General features: G+C 50.1%; 1 protein-coding gene across 1 annotated transcript in view; it reads right to left on the reverse strand.

Moving 5' to 3' along the window:
- The window catches only part of KCNK10 (potassium two pore domain channel subfamily K member 10), a 156,567-nt gene extending 138,276 nt beyond the window's left edge, over positions 1-18,291 (reverse strand). The window contains exon 1 of the mRNA XM_015473318.3: positions 17,690-18,291. Coding sequence (XP_015328804.2) covers positions 17,690-17,741 — 52 coding nt within the window. The 5' untranslated portion in view covers positions 17,742-18,291. The remainder of the gene's footprint in view (positions 1-17,689) is intronic.
- Positions 18,292-21,802: the final 3,511 nt, after the last annotated feature.

Consider the following 21,802-nt stretch of genomic DNA (forward strand, 5'->3'; position numbering starts at 1 on the left):
GAATCCCAAGGACGGCGGAGCCTGGTGGGCTGCCATCTACGGGGTTGCACAGAGTCGGACACGAATGAATCGACTTAGCAGCAGCAGCAGCAGCAGACTAGTCAAATTCGCAGTCAGAAAGAAGATTGGTAGCTGCCAGGGGCCAGGGAGCAGGGGGAGGGGGAATGGCGACAGTTTCAGTTTCAGAAAGTGAAAAACTCAGATGATGACGGTGGGAACTGCACAAGGTGAATGCACCTGCTCTCTCTGAGCTGTACAATTAAATGTGGTTAAAACAGCATGTTTTATATTACATGAGTTTTACCACAATTAAAAAGATAAAAAATAAAAGCAACGGCCTCATTTTCACCCTTAGCATAAAGTTTTAAGCCCTTCTGACTTGTTAAATGTGTGCCTGAGAGAGATTTCTGAAATGTGCAGGACTGACCTGAGAGTCTGTAAGAAAGGTTGGGCACTCTGGCCAGGTGGTGAGTTTCAGGAGGGCAGGAAATCTATGTTGTTCATCTCTTACCTCCAGGCCTGGAATAGTGCCAGGCACAAGGAAGGCGCCCAGTAAATATTACTGAATAAATGAAGGATGGATGTCTTCTCCAAGAGGCTGAATACACACCCACGTCCATACTTGTTATAGATTACAGAGGATTTAGCTTGAAATCTCAGAACCAGTATGCTCCAAGCTCTGGAAGAGCTACGTTGCTATTGTTGAGTCACTCAGTCTTGTCCAACTCTACTGTCCTGTGGACAGTAGCCCCCGGGCCTCTATCTGTGGAATTCTCCAGGCAGGAACACTGGAGTGGGTTGCCATTGCCTTCTCTAGGGGATCTTCCCGACCCAGGTCTTCCACACTGCAGGTAGGTTCTTTACCATCTGAGCCACCAGGGAAGCCCTTGCTGTTCAGTCGTTCAGCCCCGTCCCTATAGCTCTTCACTAATTATTCTTCCCAAAAGGAGAGAAACAGTAGCCCCTCCCCTGGTGCTGCACAACGAAGGTTAAGATAAGGGTGCAAACACCTGCTTTGTTTCCTCTTTGCTGTCTGAGAAAATCACCTGACCTCTCTGGACTCCTGTCTTTTCCTCTGAGAAGCTGCAGAGAGTTTGTTGCTGATGTTTGGTCATTAAGTGGTGTCCAACTCATTTGTGACCCCATGGACTGTAGCCCGCCAGGTTCCTCTGTCCATGGGATTCTCCAGGCAAGAATACTGGAGTGGGTCACCATGCCCTCTTCCAGGGGGTCTTCCCGACCTAGGGATTGAACTCGTGTCTCTTACGTCTCCTGCATTGCAGGTGGATTCTGTAGGCGGTCTGCTGGTCACGGAGAGCAGTGCTGGGGCTCAGCTGTAGACAGGGACTCGGGGGCTCCCCAAATCCCACCCCCCATGGCTGTTGGCTTCACTTCTCTTTAGAACTGAGTCTGAATGCAGAGATTATTGCCAGAGAAGCAGGCATTCACGCCCTGCAGAAGCTGCGTTCTCACCCTGCCTGTTCATAGCCTCTCATTAATTTAGGCTTTGGGGAGGCCTTCCAAGCTGAGGCCACAAGGACTTGCCAAGCAGGGGTCCCATTATAGTCAAAGGAGAAATACCCCAATGTCACGATGCCCCCCACGCTCTGGGAACAAAGTGGCGGCGGGTGAGGAGGACATGCTGGCAATTTTTATTAGGCCCATTATGCTAAACTGATGTCTGAAAGCTTCCAAACGGTGTTTGAAGTGCAAACTACTGGATGTGCCGCGAGTTCCTGGTGTATTGATCCACTGACTCAGATATGCACATGATCACAGAATCCAAAGCCATGTAACCCAGCCCAGGAGAAGATTACATTCACAGATTGAAAATGCAGCTGCCATTGCTTTAAGATAGAATACATCCTCCACCCAAAAAAAAAAGAAAAAGTTACCCTTCTCATTTGCAAGCAGAAGTTAGGAATAAACCAACGAGGCCAAGAAAAGCTTTTCTCCTGTCTACATGTTTTTCAAAAATTCCCATGATACCTGTAAGAAGACAGAGTCCGCTGTGTAAGTTCTCCACCCTACGTGCCCGGCACATAGCAAGGATCCTCTACAAACATTTGCTGAATCAATCATTCTATTACAAATGATACTCATTTATAAGTGATTTAAATAATCTTTAAAAATACAAATCTGGGGACTTCCCTGGTGGTCCAGCGGTTAAGACTTCGCCTTCCAGCGCAGGGGGTGTGGGTTCAATCTCTGGGGAGATAAAATCCACAGGCCGCATGGTCAAAACACCAGAAGATAAACATCAGAAGCAACACTGTAACAAATTCAGTGAAGACTTCAAAATGGTCCACATCAAAAAAAAAAAAAAACCTTGAAAAAAAAAAGTTTAAAAAAATACAAATCTGATCGTGTCATCCCTCCTACTTCAAACTATTCCATGCCTTCCCATTATTCTCAGGAAGAAAAAGTCCTTCCCAGGACCTACCATCCCCTGCATAACCTGGCCACCACCTCCCTACCCATCCTCACGCCCCCACTCGCCACACCTCACACTCTAGCCAGGATCACAATCCAAGTTTCCTGGCCAGAGACTAGTGGTCCTTCTACTGTGCCTCGCTGGCTTTCTCTGTTCTTTTGCAGCACATCCTCCCAAACCTAAGATCTAAACCAGAAGGTGAGCGTTATTCAAAACACTGAGTGTCATGAGCCACCATCGTTGCTCACGACTGCAATGAAATCTATATAACTACATCCCTACATAACTCTGCCTAATTTTTCAAAGTAAAAGTGGAAAGGTGGGGGAAATGATGTTGGTGTGGCCTGGTCTGGGTCATAACGAATCAGCTGTAGGTCCAGAAATTGAAGATGGGGACTGAGGAACTGAAGGGTCCATCGGAAGCTAAAATCACCCGTGTAGAATCACCCTGAACGTCAGTCCCTGATCAGAGGCGAGCCTGCGGGGCTCGAGGCAGAGGGTGGGGGCAGTTCCTGGATGAAGGAAAGGAGCGCAAGTCCACAGAGCCAGGAGCGGGACTACTGCACGTCTGCGTCCTGAGAGCGCTCCAGCCCTCGGTTGCTATGGTTACAGACGCCCTGAGAGTCGGCTCCGGAATGCGACAGGCCCCTCAGGCAGCCTCATTCAATCCACTCCCACCCCGTCCAGGGCCCCTCCTGGCCCTATTGTGGAAGCAGTGACGGACTCAACAAAGCCTAGGGAGGCACTCAAAAGACACCGCGCTCACCCGCCTCTGCCCGGACACAGAACTGTCCCCAGAATACAAAGTTGCCTCGGGAATAACCCGGGTGTTTGGCAACGTGGGAATCTCAAAGCCATTAGACGCATCCTGCTTCCTGAAATCATTTTCCCTTCAAGAATATGCAGAAAAAACAAGGTGGTTAAAAAAAATTAAAAAGTATGTTTACTCCAAACAAGTCTGAGAATGACTTCTCCCTGCGTGCCGGGTCCACCCCGCAAGCACCCCCAGTCCCTGGCGCCTTGGCTACGTTCTGACTTGTGCTTCCCTCACACACACAGAAACACACCAGACACCCATTCCCTGAGACTTCCACTGCCCAGCCTGAAGGATGTCCTGTCTTGGCCTTATCCAAAGTGAAAGTGTTGGTTGCCCAGTCGTGTGACCCCTGGACTGTAGCCTACCAGGATCCTCTGTCCATGGGATTCTCCAGGCAAGAACACTGGAGTGGGTAACAGTTCCCTTCTACAGGGGATCTTCCAGATGCAGGGACTGAACCCAGGTCTTCTGCATTGCAGGGAGATTCTTTACTGTCTGAGCCACCGGGGAAGCCAGGCTTTGAACATGTAAAGAAGGCTGTCCAAGAAGGATGATCTGCAAAAGAAGTGGGTCCCGAGCTGCCTCCCTCAACCTCTGGTTTCACAGTGAGAACAACTAGGGTGCATCACACGGTTACTTTTTGGTGGAAACTTACTAGAGCTACATGGAGCATGGTGCCCACACAAGACAGCCTCCGGAGATGCTTTTTGTATCCGAAAAATCTGTATCTGTATCTGCGTGGACTGGGTGGTATGCTGCAACCTACTGTAAGACCATATATTCGTATCTTATACAAATCATCATCAGGCTCGCTCTTTCTCAAATACCCTTTTGAGCAGTGGGTGATGAGAGGGGTAAATGGGAATTGCAGGGTAAGTGGGAAACGCAGGGTTAAATACAATCAACACAGTTTCCACCCTGCAGGCTTCTCCTGGAAGGCGGAGGAGGTGGACCTAAGAACTCCAGAGCTAACAGACCCCCAGCATTCAGCCCAGAGCTATGAGGTAACTTAGGGCAAGTTGCTTAAGCTCTGCAGGCCTCAGCCTCCTCATTCAGAAGGCAGGATAATCATCTCATGTGTTTCTTTGGACAAGAAACAGGACTACATGAGATGATGTCTCTCAAGAGCTTTGCACAATGCCCGGCGCTCAGTATGTATTCAGTAAGCTGAGCAGGAAATGCTTACAGTGATTTTTAAATATTTCCTCAAATTCTTTGACACTCTCTCCTTCCAAAGTGCATTTAATCACCCCTCCTCCCAAACGTGGTGGCTCACATCTCATGAAAAGAAGGAGGCAGCAAATCCATTTGCGGCCACACAGATGGACCTTGAGAACATTATGCTAAGGGAAATAAGTCAGAGAAAGACAGATACTGGGTGATCCAACTTACATGTGGAATCTAAAAAAACAAGACTCAGAGAAACAGAGAAGAGTCTGGTGGCTACCAAAGGCAGTGGGGTGGGGAGTAGGCGAACTGAGAAAAGGTGATCAGAAGGTACAAACTTCCAGCTGTAAGATAAATAAGTCCCAGGGATGTAATAGATAGCATGGTCATTGCAGTTAACAATACTCTGATATATATTTGAAAGTTGCTCAGAGAATAGACCCTAAAAGTTTTCTCATCATAAAAAATTGTTAACAAATGTGAAGTGATGGATATTGACTAAACTTATTGTGGGAATCATTTGACAATAGATAAAGAAATCAAATCATTATGTTTTACACCTAAAACAAATGCCTGTTTTATGTCAATTATATCTCAATAAAACTAGAAGAAAAAACAAAGACTATGGTAATAATAACAATGTATGATTTATTTTTTTAATTTTACATGACTTTATATTTAGAACCATTTTATGCTTTATTAAAAAAAAAAAAAAAAACTCACTCTGCTTTTAATATTCCTAAAAGCATGTTAACCAAAATCTTGATTTAGGAAGACTTAGGACATTGTGCATCATTTTAAATACTTTCATTCTTTCAATAAGTATTAAAATGAGTTTACCATTAGGGTTCCAGAGGTCCTAATCATATCTACTCTGTTCTCATTTAATACTTTATCAATTCCATTGTGTGCACACAGATTTCTGAGGTTAGGGCATGAAAGGCCCAACTGTGCTCCCTCTTGAAGGGCTTACTCTGGAGGAAGTTGGCCATGTTGTGAGGATACTCAAGCAGCCTGTGGAAAGGTTCACAGCAGCAGGGAGTGAGGTCTGTCCCAAAGACAGCAGCAATCTGCAAGTCACATGAGCAAGTCACCTCAGAGGCAGATCTCCCAACCCTAGTCAAGCTCTCAGATGACCGCCAGCCGCAGCCAACATCTGCCTACAACCAACAAGTGTCCCCCAGCCAGACAACCCAGCTACGTGGATCCTGAATTCCTGATAGAGATCATAAACACTGATCACTGGCTTAAGTCACTAAACGCTGGGGCCATTTGTCACACAGCAGTACTAACTCTCCAGGAGGAAATGAGAACAAGCCACTCTGCAATCTCACATGGCCAAGAAAACATTTTCTTTTCCACACAACCTCTGGAAAGATCACTTGTGTCTCATCGAACACACTTTGAGAAATGTTGGTTGACAACTTAGTTTATAAATCTTGTTCACATTTATCATCTCATTTGATCATCTCAGCAAATGTGAAACGAATGTTACTATGCTCTCTCTTGTTTTTTTTTACCCAGGAGAAAACTAAGTCTCCAAAAGCGTAAGTGACTTGTCCAGGTTCACATAGCTACTAAAATTGGTAGAACAATAACTCAGACTGAGTATTATGATTCCAAGCCATGTTTTTTCTTTATTATTTTCTCTGGTTCAGTGAGAACAGCCTAGGTGTTTTAAACTCGGCATAAGAATATGAGAGCCTTGGGACTTCCCTGATGGCCCCGTGGTTAAGACTTCACAGTCCAATCCAGGGGGCCCCAGTTCGATCCTTGGTCAGGTAACTAGATCCCACGTGCCACAATTAACACACAGCACAGCCAAGAGAGTTCCAGAAAAACATCTATTTCTGCTTTATTGACTATGCCAAAGCCTTTGACTATGTGGATCACAAGAAACTGTGGAAAATTCTTCAAGAGATGGAAATACCAGACCACCTGACCTGCTTCTTGAGAAACCTATATGCAAGTCAGGAAGCAACAGTTAGAACTGGACATGGAACAACAGACTGGTTCCAAATAGGAAAAGGAGTACATCAAGGCTGTATATTGTCACCCTGCTTATTTAACCTACATGCAGAGTACATCATGAGAAACGCTGGACTGGAAGAAGCACAAGCTGGAATCAAGATTGCTGGAAGAAATATCAATAACCTCAGATATGCAGATGACACCACCCTTATGGCAGAAAGTGAAGAGGAACTCAAAAGCCTCTTGATGAAAGTGAAAGTGGAGAGTGAAAAAGTTGGCTTAAAGCTCAACATTCAGAAAATGAAGATCATGGCATCTGGTCCCATCACTTCATGGGAAATAGATGGGGAAACAGTGGAAACAGTGTCAGACTTTATTTTGGGGGGCTCCAAAATCACTACAGATGATGACTGCAGCCATGAAATTAAAAGACATTTACTCCTTGGAAGGAAAGTTATGACCAACCTAGATAGCATATTGAAAAGCAGAGACACTACTTTGCCAACAAAGGTCCATCTAGTCAAGGCTATGGTTTTTCCAGTGGTCATGTATGGATGTGAGAGTTGGACTGTGAAGAAAGCTGAGCACCAAAGAATTGATGCTTTTGAACTGTGGTGTTGGAGAAGACTCTTGAGAGTACCTTGGACTGCAAGGAGATCCAACCAGTCCATTCTAAAGGAGATCAGCCCTGGGTGTTCTTTGGAAGGAAGGATGCTAAAGCTGAAACTCCAGTACTTTGGCCACCTCATGCAAAGAGTTGATTTATTGGAAAAGACTCTGATGCTGGGAGGGATTGGGGGCAGGAGGAGAAGGGGACAACAGAAGATGAGATGGCTGGATGGCATCACTGACTCGATGGACGTGAGTTTGGGTGAATTCCGGGAGTTGGTGATGGACAGGGAGGCCTGGCATGCTGCAGTTCATGGGGTTGCAAAGAGTCGGACACGACTGAACTGAACTGAACTGACAGCCAAATTAAAAAAAAAAAAAAAATTAAAGAATACAGGGAGCCTAAAGAGTCCCCAAAAGGAGGGGCCTCTGGAATAAGAGACCCTCTCAAATGGTCTAGAGGGTGAACCAGATGCTTCTGAAGGGCGTGAGTCTTTCCTGACTTCTGCAGAACAGGGACCCCTGCAACCGTGATAACAATGGGACTCAGTACCAGGCAGGGGGGCTTATTACCCTCCAGCACTCTTCTAAGAGCTCTGTGAATATCACTTCATTTAATCTACACGACAAATCAAGGAAGTGTAGGCTGTCATCATCTCCACCTTACAGATGAGGAGACCGAATCACAGAGAAACGAAGCAACTTGCCCGAATCAGCCACTGGTCAGTGATGGAGCTCAGACTGGACTCTCAGACTACCAGGGCATGAAGGCGTCTCATCAGTCCATGCCCCAACTCTCTCCTTTTCCACAAGAGTGGAAGAGCTGAGACTAGCACCCACAGCCTCCCACCCTAAGCTCCTGTGATGCGCTCTAGCCCAGAGGCTAGGTGAAATGAACAGAAGATACATTTATGCCTGTCCAGTTATTTTAAGGAGGCATATGCTGAACCATACTACTAAACTTCTTCCCATATGGCCTCAAATCCCACCATGAGGCATGAATGCCTTTGGCCGAAAGCAACATTCTCAGCTGGTGAAGTGAAGGTTCAAACTGCCCAACATCATGTGACACTGAGCATCTCCATTCTGCCTGTCAGGCTCCTATCACCTTAAATTTGCTAAGTTACACTGTTTTTATCCTGCTGACATATTTGATGTGTTATCTGGGGACCCACAGGGCTGCTTACGCATTAGAAACTCATTTCTCGATAGTAAAATTGTTGCTAGCCAGTACGACAGAATTACAAATATCTGCATTTTAGCCCATTCTGCAAAGGTCACCGTGACTTTCAGACTCTCCATCACTTGAGCAAATCTGCATTGACTCGTCAAGCATTTCTTTTTAAACCGCTAACATTACTGTTGCGCCTACATCAGGAACTGGATGAATAAAAACTAGAACCCTTTGCATAAGAGATAGCAGTTGAGATCAGAGCTCTGCAGAAAACAGGGCAAGGTGGGGGTGTGGAGCAGGGAGAATGAATGAAGGAAGAACAGAAGGGGAGGCGGAAGGGGGAGCTCCCGTGATCACACGTTCACGGCAACAAGGACTCTACAAATTCTACACTTCGCCACCATTCCACTTTGCTTCAAAGTTCCCCCCCCCATGGAAAAAAGAAAGTAAAGTCATTGGTAGAACGGAAACGAGTTCCCTGAAATCCTGCCCACCTACCCCTCCACACCGCCTCTTATGCCCACCCCCGACTGCCTCCCTGGCTCTGGGAATGAAAGAAAAGGAATGCGTCATTTCCCTGGGACCACCCCTCCCTGTGCCAATGGTTCTGGCCCTCAACCCCCACGACAACCCTACATGGAAGACGAGGACACCAGCTTTCAATTTTCAATTCACACTACTCAGTCCCAGACACTTAGAGGGGAAAAAAGAAAAATTTCACTGTGTCTGCAAACCACAAATAGACGTTTTAGGCATAAACATGAGGATTTTGTTTCTCCATCCAGTAATGACCCTGACACAGTCAGGAGTCCACGGAGAGGACCTTTAGGAACAGAGCCCCAGGGCGGCCGGTCCGTTTGACCTCTGTGGGAAAGCTGCCAGGACGGGGAGACCAACGTGTTCCTGGTGCCACGTTGGGGCAGATTCCATAACCAAGCCAGGCAGAGCCGAGCCCCTAACCAAGTCTAACCCCAGCTGGCTCACCCAGAAAGTGCCCTTTATAACAGAACCTGAGCAGAGCAAAGACGGTCACCTTTACCCACCTTCCAGCTTCAGCCAAGGGAGATGTCCAAACTGAGACTTCCTAATTGGCTTTCAGTAAAATGGTTTCATTCACTTTCATCATTAAACTCTCTAATTCCCCATGGACTAAAAGGAAAATGATTCCACTACCTCAAAAAAGGTACATTTGAGACTCACTGGTGGTCCAGTGGTTAAGACTCTGTACTTCCACCGCAGGGGGCACGGGTCTGGTCAGGGAACTAAGATCCCTGCATGCCATGCGGCATGGCCAAAAATAAATAATTTTTTTAAAGTGTTAACAGACTTCGAGAATGAACTTACAGTTATAGGGGGAAGGGCTAGTTAGGGAGTTTGAGGTCAACATGTATACACTGCTATATTTTAAATGGATAACCAGCAAGCACCTACTGTGTAGCACAGGGACCTCTGCTCGATTCTGCTCTGTGGCAGCCTGGATGGGAAGGGAGTTTGAGGAAGAATGGATACAGGCCTAAGTGTACACTCTGCTGTGCACCTGAAGCTACCCCAACACTGTTAGCAGTTACACGCTGATAGAAAATAAAAGTTTGTCTTTTAAAAAAGACAGACAAAGGTACAGACAAAGGTAAAAAACAAAAATAAGAATTAAAAACAAGTTGTTTTTTTTTTCCTTTTTAAAAAAAGGTACAATTTACCTTTTTTAGCCAACAGTGGGTCCCTAGCACTGTGCCAACATTAAAAACCATTATCTCAGCTGTTGTGAAATTTTCCAGTTTGGGGCAAGATGTAGTTTGTATTTTTTAAATGCATCTGATTTAAGATGATGCTCATGAAGAGCCCGCTATGGAATGAATTGCATCCCCTCCCCGCCCCAAGAAAAAAAATTCATATGTTGAAACCTAAATCCCAAATGCCACTGAACTAGTAGTAGGGCCTTTAGGAGGTAATTAACATCAAGTGAGGTCTTAAGGGTGGGGCTCCCATTTGATAGGGCTGGTGCCCTTTTAGAAGAAGAAGAGGCCCCCGGGCACGCTAAGTCACAGGAAGGCATGGCAAGGAGGTAGCCACTTGCAGCCCTGGAAGGGAGCTCTCACCAGACACCAACCAGCTAGTGCCTTGATCTCGGATTTCCAGTCTTCAAAACTGTGAGAAAATAAATTTCTGTTGTTTCAGCCACTCAGTCTAGGATATTTTCCTGTGACGGCCTGAGCAGAGTCACACGGAGCCAAAGTGCAGATGTTTCAGAAGCAGGGTAGAATAGCAAAGTGAACCTACCCCGTCTTCATTCCACCCAGCGATCAATGGAATCCGCAAAAGACTGGAGCTCCCCCGGAAAAGAACCTGAGCCAAACCTGGGCCCGGATTGGCTTTGGAACATCTTCCTTCTTTACTTTCTAGGATAATTGTGCTGATTCTGGCATATTACTAATCCCATTTGGAAAGCTGATCTCCTGAAAGTTGGATATTAATTCAACATAGATTATTTTCTTTCCAGAAAATCTAAGCAATACAAATGTGTGTTTGGAAACACATTAATAAAGATTGCACTCCATCCGTCTTACTGGTTGAGCGTGGCTCATATTCGCAAGGGACCAAAATCTCTTTTGAACCAAGAGCGCAGAAGTGAGACCCAAGGCTCTTCCTTTGAACTCATGGGACAAAGGGTCTTCAACAGAACTCAGCTAGTGGAAGTACAACCTGCAGAAAACCACCATCAACCCTAAGGGCTCACTCGTCAGCCAAAAGACTTCTTCCTCTAAATCTCTCCGAGAAATCTGTGAATACACTTTCGGATCAGAAAGAATGATAGATTGTGGAATGGACAAAAATCCTGGAAGAGAAGAACGCGTGAGGGAAGCTGCCCTGCACATAAGCATGAGGAGGCCTGGGCTGGCACTGCCCGTTTGCAGCCTTGGGCCCCCAGGGAAGCCATTGACTTGTTCTATTCCCATCGGTAGTAAATCTAAGACTCCAATATTGACAAAAATAGGGCTGTTTAAAGAACAAATGAGATCATTTGTAAAAAGCATTCTGTAAACTGAAAGGCAATATACACATACGATACAGGCCTCTCTGGAATTTTGCGTTAAACTATTCACTAAAAATGCAGCTTAAAAAAAAATCCAGCTCTGGCCCTAAGGCCTTGCTTCTCTCTCTGTTGTTACTGTTGTTATTTAGTGGCTAAATTGTGTCCGACTCTTTTGCCACCATCATGGACGGTAGCCTGCCAGCTTCCTCTGTCCATGGGATTCTCCAGGCAAGAATACTGGAGTGGGTTGCCGTTTCCCTCTCCAGGGGAACTTCCCGACCCAGGGATCAAACCCAAGCATCCTGCATTGGCAGGTGGGTTCTTTACCACTGAGCCACCAGGGAAGCTCTGCTTCTTTCTCAAATAGATTTAAATACCCAAAAAGAGCGACGCGCCAATGGCCAATATGTGCTAAATTATTCCTGGGACACCAACCGAATCTGTGCCAGGCCACATCTGCCCACCCCCACTCCTGGTGAAAAGGCGAACAGACAGAAAGCAGCTTGCTGGAGGCTCTGGAGAGCTGGGCGCTCGCCAGGAGGTGGGAATGCCAGTCCTTCCTGATGCCTCCTCAGTTAGGGTGTTGCCATCCTACTGACACTTGTCCTCTGCCACCTGTAGCTTAAAAGAGTGCTAGATGATCTCCCATGGCATCCATGGGCCACATCTTCTATTCCACTCCTCGGATGATGGACATTCAGATTGCTTCCACGTTCTGGCTGTTGTAGATGGTGGAATATTACTCAGTTGTGAAAAGGAAGAAAACTGTGCCATTTGCAGAGATGTGCATGGACCTAAAGACTCTCACACAGAGTAATCGGAAAGAGAAAAACGAGTGTCAAATAGTAACACATATATGCGGAATCCAGAAAAATGGTACGGATGAACCTATCTACAAAGCAGAAATGGAGACACAGATGGACAGAACAAACATGCAGACACCAAGAGTGGATGAGGGCATGAGCAGGGAGATGGAATTGGCATGCATGCACGATTATGTATAAAAGAGATGACCAATGAGAACCTCCTGTGTAGCACAGGGAACTCTGCTCAGTGCTCTTAAAGGGAAGGAAATGCAAAAACGAGTAGCTGTGTGTCTATGCGTAGATGATTCACTTTGCTGTACAGCAGAAACTAACACAACATTGTAAAGCAACTACACTGCAATTAAAAAGAAAAAGAGCACTGAAAGTTTCATCACGCTGCAAGTCTTAGAGACCCTCTTTGATCCATCCCTGTATCCCTACATATATTCAGCAAAAGATTACTGAGCATCCACTAAGTGCTGGGCACCGCCCCCCCCAGAGCCTGGGGTGAAGACAGCGAACAGGGCAGGGAACATTCCTACCTGTGGAGCCCACCCACTAGCCAGGGAGGCTGGCACCAAAGGTGACACGTGAGCAAGTAAGTTGGTTTCAGCTCACGACAGGTACCAGGAAGACAACTCAGCGGGGGACACGGTGGAAGTGACAGGGTCAGGGAACCAGAGGCAAGGTTTTTAGATGCAACAGGGAAATCCCTGCTAACAAGGTGACGTGTGAGCTGAGACCGAGAGGACGGAAAGAAGCCAGCTACGCCAACATTCATTTATAAGCCACGGAAAGTGCGAGAAAGGCCCTGAGACAGGGGACTCATCTGATCTCCTTGCGGAACAGAAGGAAGCCAGGTGGCCCAGCGGTCAGACCAAGGGGATGCTGACGAGACAGGGTCAAAGAGGTCGTGTCAGTGGCCTCCTGGCACATGGACGGAAAGCGAAGTGCAGACAGGCCACGTGAGCAGCCCAACGGCACACAGCTGTTACTGCGACAGCTTCTTTTAGAAACTAATTCTTTTGCTCCACGACTCAGTGTTTCACACCATGATGATATGCTTGCCTCGAGCTGTAGAGATAGTGTTTGCGGATCTTCTTGGTTTTTAAAAGCTTTCAGCATACACAAAAGCAGCCGATCAATCCCAATATTCAGGCGAACATCATCAAGAAGAGATCCCAACAATTTTAAATGTATGCAAGTCCTACTCTGAAAGCCAAGACTTAGAGCCTACCTCCTTCTGAGTAGGTCTTCCACAGTCACTCTGCGTTAAAGGCTTAGCTTTACAAATACAGAGGAAGGCCAAAAGCTCACCAGAGCATAATTGTTTTACACTTAGGTCTTATTTCTCCACCTAAACCTCTTGACAGTGTTTTGCTTAATTCACCCAAGTGCAATCAAAACCAATCTGTTCCCAAACCACCTTCATCTTTTGCTATTAAGTTGTCAGGTAACAGGGCCGTAAGCAAAACATAATTACAACTTCCTTCCAAAATCTGTGAGCAGAGCCCCCTGAAGGTGCAAGCTTGTTCATACCCTGGTGGTGGTTTAGTTGCTAAGTCGTGTCCGACTCTTACAACCCCGAGGACTATAGCCTGCCAGGCTCCTCTGTCCGTGGCATTTCTCAGGCAAGAATACTGGAGTGGGTTGCCATTTCCTTCCCAACCCACGGATAGAACCCAGATCTCCCGCATTGCAGGCGGTCTCTTCACTGGCTGAGCCACCAGGGAAGCTCCCTTCATACCCTGCTTCTAAGGAACTTCCCCTCCTCATACCTATTATGACACTAGATTCACCTTCATCTCCCCCTTGCTAAACACCTTTGGTCTATGTAAACCCTAGACAGCATATTCAAAAGCAGAGACATTACTTTGCCAACAAAGGTCCGTCTAGTCAAGGCTATAGTTTTTCCAGTGGTCATGTATGGATGTGAGAGTTGGACTGTGAAGAAAGCTGAGCACTGAAGAATTGATGCTTTTGAACTGTGGTGTTGGAGAAGACTCTTGAGAGTCCCTTGGACTGCAAGGAGATCCAACCAGTCCATCCTAAAGGATATCAGTCCTGAATGTTCATTGGAAGGACTGATGCTGAAGCTGAAACTCCAACACTTTGGCCACCTGATGCAAAGAACTGACTCATTGGAAAAGACCCTGATGCTGGGAAAGATTGAAGGTGGGAGGAAAAGGGGACGACAGAGAATGAGATGGTTGGACAGCATCACCGACTCGATGGACATGAGTTTGAGTAAACTCTGGGAGTTGGTGATGGACAGGGAAGCCTGGACAGCTGCAGTCCATGGGGTCGCAAAGAGTCGGACACGACTGAGCGACTGAACTGAACTGAAACCCGAACTTCCAAAGAACAGACCCAATGCCTGTCCCGTGACCGAGGACTAACCCCTCCCCTGGAGGTGGATGGAGAGAGAACGGTTAGATGGGTTAATGGAGAAAGGGATGAGGTACCAAGACTGAGTCACTGCCTCCATGCCCTCCTCCTCCTCCCCCACGACCCCCTCACCCTCTTCTCTCTTCTTCCTTGAAAGGCGCTTCTCCAGTCCCTGAGCTCTGGGATCCTCACCAGGTAGGAGACAGAGGTCTCAGTAACATGAGGGACAGAGGGGAAGAGTGTTTAAGGGCTCATATTTTGATGCGACCCACTAGCTATGTGACCTCTGATAAGTTACTCAACCTCTCTGTTTTCCATTCCCTCACCTATAAAATTAGGATCGTCTCTTCCTTCTGTGGGCTTCCCTGGTAACCCAGTGGTAAAGAATCTGCCTGCAATGCAGGGGACTTGGGTTTGATCCCTGGGTTGGGAAGATCCCCTTAAGAAGGAAATGGCAACCGGCTCCAGTATTCTTGCCTGGGAAATCCCATGGCCAGAGAAGCCTGGTGGGCTACAGTCCTTGGGGCCACAAAAGAGACAGGACAGCAAGTAGACAACAACTTTCTTTTATGATTAAAAAAGAAGACTGAATAAATGAATCTTCTGGTTAAATAACAATAAATAATTTAATTAACAATTTAATTAACCATTAATCAATGTGCACGAGTTCTCTACTGGTGTGAGATAGGGCACCGTCACACCCGACTCTCCCACTGCCTTTACCCCCTGGCTAGGAAAGACTGCCACCCACAACTTCAGCAACAACTGTGCCTGAAGTCAGAATATATTATTGGAAGGCAGCTCAGGGGCGTCCCGATGGCAATCAGGTGTCAAGTGGGGACAGTAACACTGTGCATCAGATAACTACTGTGAGCGTAACTATGAAGTTCCGTGCATCAGACACCGGGCATGCAATGACTGCTCACTGACTGCTGTGACTTTTATCGCAGTCTTTTCATTTTTAGCACCATTGGTTGTGACCATAGGTGCTACTTGCTTGCTTCTTCACTGTTTCAGGCTGTAAAATACGGGATGCATCTGTGCTTATCACTGTGACATAAATACGGTAGAAGGATGATTACATAGAAATGCATTTTAAAAGCCATGACAAGCTTCACAAAATCGGCCCTCCCTATCAGAGCTCCTGGAAAATCCTGATCTGATATTTTAGACAACGGCCCACTTGACCCACCTCCTGAATGACTCGGGCACGTCTCCCACTCAGCAAGACCTGGGCTGAACTCAGGCGTTTTCCCCCAAGACTGGTCCTGCCCTCGCTCTTCCCAGTCATTCCAGCCACCCCACTCCACACTTGCTTCACACAAAGCCTGTGCCCTCCCGAGCTCCCCAGTCCATCCATGGCTCCATCCCCACGGCCACCACTCCGGCCCACTCCACTACTGTGTCTGGTCCCTCACACCCACAGAGCATTTGCTTCAAAACTTAGTGCAGATCACGTCACTTCTCAGCTTGAAACACTTCAGTGGCTTAAGATAAAAAGTACTATCCAGCACTGCAATCCACAATTCTCCCCTACCTGCAACACCACCAGACTTTAGGATCTGAGTCCATGGTTTCACCAGCCACGCCTCAAAACACATGCTCTCTTGGTCTCTGCTCCAGCCATGGAAACCTGCTTTCAGTTCCGCAAATACACACACTGCCTCTGCCTCAGGGCCCTTGCACTTGCTGTTTCTCCTTCTGCAAGTTGCCCTATTCATTAGCCAGTTCATCCCTACATATCCTGCAAGTCTCAATACACACGTCTGACTATCTCCCCTGACCACCCATCTCCCCTGGTTCTTGTCAGTCTCTTCCATCAGACGCTCTCTCAAACCCCTGGTGCTCTTTTTCATGAAACATACTGGAACACATGGAACAGGATATAAACTTGTAATTATGCACTTCCCTGTGCAATGATTGATTTAAGTCTCACTATAGACTCCGAAAAGACAGAGCTTTTTGTCTGTACCATTCTGACTATTTCCTGCACCTGCGACAGCATTTGGTTTGTAGTAGATATTCAACGAATATGTTTTGAAAGGATTCCTCCCCCCAAAAAAGCAAACAAACAGACCAAAAAAGGCACAATTCCGTATTTCCAGAGATGGAGAGAGAAAATAGAAGGTCTGGGTTGTATTCAAGATAGAACAGCCCTGGTGCTGAGAATAGGCAATTATCTCCTCACTCTGTCTTCAAGAAGCTGGTCGATTCCTAAGACGTGTCCTCAACAATGACTGGGTTTCCTCTCTTCCAAACAGAAAAGAAGAAACACACTCGTAATAAACACACACACACACACACAGATACACACACATCAGGCAAATTTCAACCCCAACTTGCACAGAGGCGTTGCGTTGTCTTGCCCAACTCAGCCTTCGGATGAGCTAAGAGAAAGGTTCGTCAAAGGCATGGCAAAAGCAAGAGCATTCTTGTCAAAACTGGACAGGAGGTTTCAACTTGCTCGGCTGGCAGAGTGATTGCTCAGGAGCAGCCTTAACATCTGTATGCTAATTAGAGACGCAGCGGCCGACCCTGGGCACACACAAATCTGTCTAAACCGCTCCCTTTTAAGTCCAGGGAACACTGCCCAGCATTTATGAGAGCCTGTACGCTACACTACTACTCGGGCTGGGGGCACACAAAGCGCCCCTCCCCGAGCCCTCAGCAGCCCCACCCTTCTGGAAAACCACCCCCTCCCTCCCGCTTCTACTTCCACCGGAGCCAAACTCGCCGCCTGGTTTGGTGATAAGACTGAGCAAAGATCGGGAAGGCCCCCAGGGGCTTCATTATTCCGCGCGCCCCAGAGAAGGGCCACCTCCAGGGGCTGCTGCTGCGAGGCGCAGCCTCACTTGCTGCCAGGAAACCTTTCCCGCTGGGGACACCCCGGGCTGGCTGGGAAGCTCCACGTCCAGGGGAAGGCACCCCACCCATCTTTGCCAGAGACAAAGATCACCAGAAACAAAGGAGACACACACACACACTAACACACCAAGTCAGAAGCAAACACCGACACTTGTGCAATCTCAAGCCAAACAGCCTGCTTGGTGTGTCTTTAGATAGATGTTGAAACAGTCCAGGAGGGACAATGTTAGGGGCCAAGGGCAGGCGCGATCCGGGCCCGGCACCCACGCGGCCTCCGCCCGTCTCCCACCCCGCTGCAGCCCCCAGGCGCGGTTTCCAGCCCCCGGACACACATCGCCGGGAGCCTGGGTGCTTGCACTCCGGCATGCGCGCGCACACGCCGGGGATGGAGGCAGGGCCAGGGCGGCCAGAAGTAGGAAATACCAACCTTTAGGATCCCAGTTCACCTGTTTTCTTGGAGTCTCGATTGGAAATTTCATTGCTCCGTTGCCCGGGATGGGAGGGAAAGGAAAAGAATCGAAATAATAATAAAGTCCTGGAGCTTTACCAGCCTCGGTACGGCAGTCCAACAAAACAATTTCCCAGGATGGGGGAGCCTCAGGCTGGCTCGTGGAGGAACCCCCGAGAAAGACTAGCGGAGCACACTCGGTTGAGGCGCAAACGGGAGGCTGCTTGGGTGTTTGCACCAGTGGCGGGGCGGCCGGCAGCCCCCAGCCCCGGGTAAAAGGAAAAGTAAGACCGGAGAGGGGTGGAGGGGCAGGGAGGCTCGGGCAGATGAGGGAGCCACGCGGCTTCGCAATCGCGGGGCCGGCAGGCGTGGGGCAGAGCCGCCAGAGGGCGGGAGCCAGGGAGAAGCCCACTGCAGTGTCACTCCGGCCCCCCGAAGGCGTGTGCTCACACACTCCCGCACGCGCGCGCACACGCACACTCGCACACACTCGGCCGGCCGCGCGCTCGGGCGGGCACGGCCGCCTCGCTCGGCCGCGCGGGGCGCACAAGCCCCACCCCGGCCGCGGCTCCGCGCCCCCCGGGCGACGCCCCCCACTCCCCGGCCGGCGAAAGCCATTGGGCAGAGGGCGGGCGCGGCGCCCGGGAGCCTCCCCGCCGCGCGCCGCGGAGGCCGCGCCACGCGGGAGGGCGCGCCGCGGGTGGAGGCGCCCGGCGCCCGGGCAGGGGCAGCGGCCGGCGGCGGGAGGCGCCCGGAGGCGACGGGGAGCGGGCGGCGGGCGAGCGGCTACTTACTGGCCGGGCCGGCGCGCTCCGCAGAGTCGCCGCGGGAGCCACGCTCGGCCGCCCGGCAGGCGCTGTAGGCGGCGGAGGCAGGGCCGTAGCGGCCGCTCCGCAGACCGAGGGCTCGGCGGGGACCGCCTGTCGCCGCGTCCAGCCCGGGCGCGCCCCCAGCTGCGTTCCTCACTTCGGGTGTTCCCTCCGGCCCCCGCCCGCACCCCGAGCCCGCGTCCCCGGCGCGCTCCGCGGAGGCCGGTGCCAGCCCCGAGCCTTTTGTTCTGGGGCCGCCCGGCGTCCGCCGCGCTCTCTCCCCGCCCGGGGAAGCTCGCTCCCCAGGCGCAGCCGGGCCCGGCCCCAGCTACCTGCCGCCCGGCCGCAGCCGCGGCTTGGAGCCCCGGGAGGGGCGGGGGTGGGGCCCGGATCGAGGCGCCGGGGCCCCTGCGGAGAACCGAGGTGCCAAGACCTGGCGGCCCCGGGAGCCCGAGGGCCGGGGCAAGGGAACCCCAGGATTGTTCCCGGAAAAAAAGCCAAACTGGCGCCTTCCCCCTGCCCCCAAAAACCGCCCCCCGCTTGAAGCCGCCCCTGGGCTAGCGGTGGGACCTCAAGTCTCCAGAAGAACCTGGTGGTGCTGGGATGCTCTTGAATGAGCTACTCCAAGTACCAATATGTATAATGTTTACAAATTACTTTGGATGCCTAGCGACAGAGACTTGCACGCAGTAGATGCTCAGTAAATACTAAATGAAGGCCTGAACTGCAGGAAGTAATGCCACAACAGGACGGAGTTCAAGTTCCTGTCCGCTCACCGTCCATTCTACCTATGTCTTGAGCCCTTCTAGGGGCCGTCACTATGCTAGGTGCTGGCGATATGACAAAGAACCAGCTTGACATGGACCCTGCCTTTACAGGGCTTACTGCTCAGTGCCATGAAGTCGGGTTAGATCATTGTGGCTTTTACTTAAAAAAGAAACGGACGTGTTCCCCAGCCTGCCTTCTGTGGCACTAACTGCCTGCTTGAGCGTTTGCTCTAGGAGTGCATGCTTCTTTGGGGGCACCTTGAGGCTCCTGGGGATTCCTGTGTCAGCAGCCTCTTGCTCATCATCCATCTTGTGCTGTCAACCTCCAGGTTTCTGAGTTCCAGGCCAAGATCCACAGAGCTCACTGTCATCCATGGGAAGAGTGGGTAAGTGCTTTGTCACTGACCCGACAGGCGCAGGGGAGCTCTCTGCAGAGCCAGTTCAGTAAAACGCGTACCAATCTGATGGCACTGCTCTGACTCAGACCTTCAGGCAGGTGCAGTTTCCTAGGTGCTTCAGAGCCACCTTCTCTGGAACTCCCTTTCCACACTTTGCCTCCCTCTGGTAGGAGGCTGAGAGGATCCATGAGATTGGGAAATAAGACAAACGAAAAATTGCCCCTTCCCCAGCTATGCCTCCAGCGTGTGCCCTGCCTAATCACTTCTGATTCTTTGCGACCCCGTGCCTCCAGAGACACCAGTATATATGTAAATTCTGCTCCGAAACCCGAAGGGAGCTGCTTCTAAGCTCCTGTGCCAGCCTCCAGGGCCTCCTCCGTCCTCGCCTCCTCCGCTGCTCGTGGGCCAAAGGGCGCCAGCCAGTCTCTGCAGTGCATCACCTGCATCCGAGTCAGAGAGGTCTCCACGGAGAAACACAGTCTGTCTCCTGAATCCGGGGGGTGGGAGGGGGAGGCACACTTCTCTCCATCTTCCCTACATCACCTCCAACTGGCCTCACCTTGCAGATGAAAAGAGCAAACCCCCAGAAATACAGGAACCCTCCCAAGGTCACAACACAGATTCAGACCCGAGGGAACTCTTCTGGTCCTTGGACCAGTGAATCTGACCCTGAAGCTGTCATTCGGGTACTTTGGGATAATGAAGACCTGAATACAATAAGTTTCTAAGACTCCAGCCCCTCCACCTTTGCAAAATGACTTGGACAAACTTGGTGCCTTGGGATCTATCCATACTTCAGGGAATTAGTTCACCGCCCAAGGCAAATTTGCATGGCACGAAATGCAGCCTTAGGGTACCTCGTTCAGTCAATCAACAAACATTCATTGATCATCCCCTGTGTACAATACAGTTGGCAGGTTTTTATCTGAAGTTATTTTGGCCCCTGGAGAATCTTCCCCCAGAAAAGCATCAGCAGAACGATAGCAGTTTGGCGTGGACATATTGGGGTGAGGTTGCAGAATCAGGGATCTGGAGTTCCTGATGTCGATAAAGACTTCTACTAGTCTTTGGCTCTTAGGATCATCTCTCAGCTAAATCACTCCCCCCAACCCCATCTCCCTTTTCCCAACCTCTGGGGCTTCTCTCACCTCCATTTTCATTCTCCCTTCTCAGAATGTACACAAAAACAAGTTTTTGAGGGGGAAAAAATATCTACCAAAATCAATGAATTCATGAATTAATCCCAGCAACCCCTCCCCTAGGTGCCTGAAATCAAGCCCGACCCCTAAAGTGAGCACTTGGAATGGACTACGGGGCGGGAGCTGCGGAGAGGAGCGGGGCGGCGGGAGGCGGGGGCGGGGGGGCGGTGAGTTCCGAAACGGAGAGGCTCCAGGAAGGGAGCCCCCCTCCCAGGAAAAGCAACTTGGCGCATTAACCGTTGTGCTCCTGCAGTTCCCTTCCTTCGCCTCCATTTCTCCCCGCTCGTCACTACAGACTCGATTACACTCACCCCAAGAAGGAGGAAAGAAGTGGTCGGTGCAGAGGAAAAGCATCCGAAAGAGGTGCTGTGCCAAGCGGTTCCCTCGCCTTCGGTTCCGCGGCAACTTCCATGGCTATTGCTGCGGGCGGGTAAAGTCTGGTGGGAAGGGGCCGCCTGCGGTCCCTGCGCTGGGAAAACAAAGCATCGTGGCGCCGGGTCTCCCCGCACCCACCGAGCCCCGCCAGCGGCCCCCGCGCCCTGGGCGCGTTCGGGGGCCAAGGGCGCTGGTCTCTGCCCGTGGACGCGTTTCCGCGGGCCACCGAATCGCTGCAGCTCAGAACCTGCGATAGTTGCGGCAGCGGTTTATTGGATGCCGTGTGGCCCGGCGTGGAAGGGAAGCTGGAAAAGCCCAGTCATTTCCCGCGAGAAAGTTTCCCGCGAGTTGGTGGCTCCTTTCCCCCTCCCCGCCGCAGCCCCGGGCGGGTTGAGGGAGGAGGGGCACTGCCTGCCGCGGGGAGTCCGCCTCTCCAGCGCCGGGCACAGGACAGCTCCGCCAGCGAGGAGCTGGACCCGGGATGCCGGGAGTCGCAGGGACAGTCCCGGACAGCGAAGCGCAGCTTGCGGGATGCCGCTCGCTG

Source organism: Bos taurus, chromosome 10, assembly GCF_002263795.3.
Source record: "Bos taurus isolate L1 Dominette 01449 registration number 42190680 breed Hereford chromosome 10, ARS-UCD2.0, whole genome shotgun sequence".
Taxonomy (NCBI): domain Eukaryota; kingdom Metazoa; phylum Chordata; class Mammalia; order Artiodactyla; family Bovidae; genus Bos; species Bos taurus.